This window comes from Hibiscus syriacus, unplaced genomic scaffold (assembly GCF_006381635.1).
Source record: "Hibiscus syriacus cultivar Baekdansim isolate YM2019G1 unplaced genomic scaffold, ASM638163v2 tig00002511_pilon, whole genome shotgun sequence".
NCBI lineage: Eukaryota > Viridiplantae > Streptophyta > Magnoliopsida > Malvales > Malvaceae > Hibiscus > Hibiscus syriacus.
In genome coordinates, this window is record NW_024061932.1 from 6982526 (window position 1) to 6984689 (window position 2164).

Sequence of the window (2164 nt, forward strand, 5' to 3'; positions counted from 1 at the left end):
TCAATCATTAATTTGAAAGATAAAAAAATTAGATAGAAATTGACGTCAATAATTCAAGATTTCATGTTTAATCATCAAACAATGTTCAAGTTCATTGGATTTTGGGAATAGATTCTTGAGTTTCTTTTTGGGATACTAACGATACGTGCATTGATTTTTTTCTATGACGCCATTAAATTTTGAATCATTGATTTAGATTTAAACGACTTGTAATTTTTATATTATTTATAATGGTTTCGAGTAAATTAAAAATGTCTTAACTATTTTTTCTATGTAAAAGATTTTAACTTCTAGATATATAAAAAAGATAATATTCTTCATTGGCATTATATAAATATTTGATTGACATTACATACATATTAGATCGATTTGAAATTTAACATGCTCTATGAATGCAATTATATAAATAAATATTATCGCATATTAAGTTTAAATTAGCATCACGCTTTGTAATTTGATATATATGTGTATCATCATTTGAGAAATTGATCTGAATACTGGAAACTGTTTGAATGGTTCTCAATATGGATTTCAGCTGTAGATTTTTATTTGCAGTGGAATGTAAATGTAGCTATCTTTTTTTATTTTTTTAATCATGAATGATGGACTTTATGTTGCTATAACTGAACTGTTTTTGTAATCTTTTAATTGCTGAACATGTAAAAAAAATTAAATATGCAGTGTGCTGGCTCTGGCTACTGCTGCTAAATTTGAATCTTATGGAGCTTGATAATACAAAGGAAAATAGTGTAAGCACGCCTAGGAGAAGAGAAAACGGTCTTCATCTCAGTCCAGTTTCACCGGATGCATCGCTTGGCTTGCTGTATGCTCCAGAGGATTGGCCTAATAAGGGTGACATATGGACTTGGAAGGTGGGAAGGAGAGTAGCCATTACTGGTCATTTCTTAGATAGGTATTTGTATCCTCCAAAGCGCCTCCAAAAGCTTTTAGACTCGGGCAGGAAACGTGGTCTTGCTAACAAGCTTTCAGTCGAGCGGTATGTCAAAATGGTGCTCCCTGGTGCAGACATTAATGCATTTTTTGCTTCGTTCAGGTGGAAAATCCCTGCGAAGAAACATTCTTTGACAAATGGTCAGCACCAATAACTCTGTTCATTTTCTTCCAGTCTATTGTCTCCATGTTTTCATTTCAGTTTCTGTAATTATTTATGTGGTTAGCTACATTAACTTCTGCATTTTTTTAAACATGTATACTGTCAGTGCTTCAGTCCTTTGTTCTCAGTAAATATGATCAAATTCAGTCTTTCAGTTATTTAGCCTTTTTGGTCAGAACAATGGTTCTCTGCTATATTTATTAAACCCTATACTTATAGTATGATTCTCTCAGACAATCATGCGTAAAGTTGGTCACATGTCGCCTCTGCCTGATTGCATAATAGGCAAATCACCAATTCCTTGTGTCCCATTCTGGTGTCTAATTCTTGGAGGCAGCTTCTAAGTTCTAACAGATCCATCCAGGAGATCAGAGCATGTTTAGTTTTGTGAAATTATTCAGACTAGCCTGCGCCTATTTGCTTTTTCTTGTTTGTCTTATTTCATCCCATACTGAATGAATTGAATAGTTTCCATGATTTCTTCCAGCCCCATTTTAGACCTCTGCAAACTAGTTATATGTCTTACACTATTACACTAGTATAAGAGTGCACCCAAGCCACCCAGAGTAAACAAACCTGGGTGAACAAAGCCATAGGTTCGAAAGAAAATTATTTTTCATTGTTTCTTTGTAGGAGGGAAAAACGGGAAGAAAGAAATATGAAAATCGATTATTTGCACTCGTATTCACAAAAATAAATCATCCTGAATAGAACAGACAAGGAAAAATGAGTCAAATATTGCATATTTATAAGATTTTGCATTCTTGTCTTAACTTACAAAGGTTATAATGATAGTAATTTTTATCATCTTTCATTTTTTTTTCACACCATCAATGTTTGATGGAATATGGATATTCGCAATGTCTAGTTCTAACTATGAAACTTAATTTCTTTTTTTTCCAACTACCTTTTTTTTTGGTTAATGAATAATGCAGTGGCACAGGCTTTCTCTGTTGCCCCTCCTGACGAGAAGGTAGTTCCAGTGTCTGACCCCCAGTCTGATGGTTTGACATGCAAGGCCGGGAATAAGAAGTGTAGCAGTTATATGCT

The 2164-nt window shown here is 33.6% G+C and overlaps 1 protein-coding gene across 1 annotated transcript; it reads left to right on the forward strand.

Moving 5' to 3' along the window:
- Positions 1-719: 719 nt before the first annotated feature.
- LOC120146026 lies at positions 720-2118 on the forward strand (the record flags this gene model as incomplete). The annotated part of the gene is made up of 2 exons (XM_039159696.1): positions 720-1092; positions 2050-2118. Coding segments are annotated over exons 1-2 (442 nt in total), but the record flags the coding sequence as incomplete, so codon positions are not given.
- Positions 2119-2164: the final 46 nt, after the last annotated feature.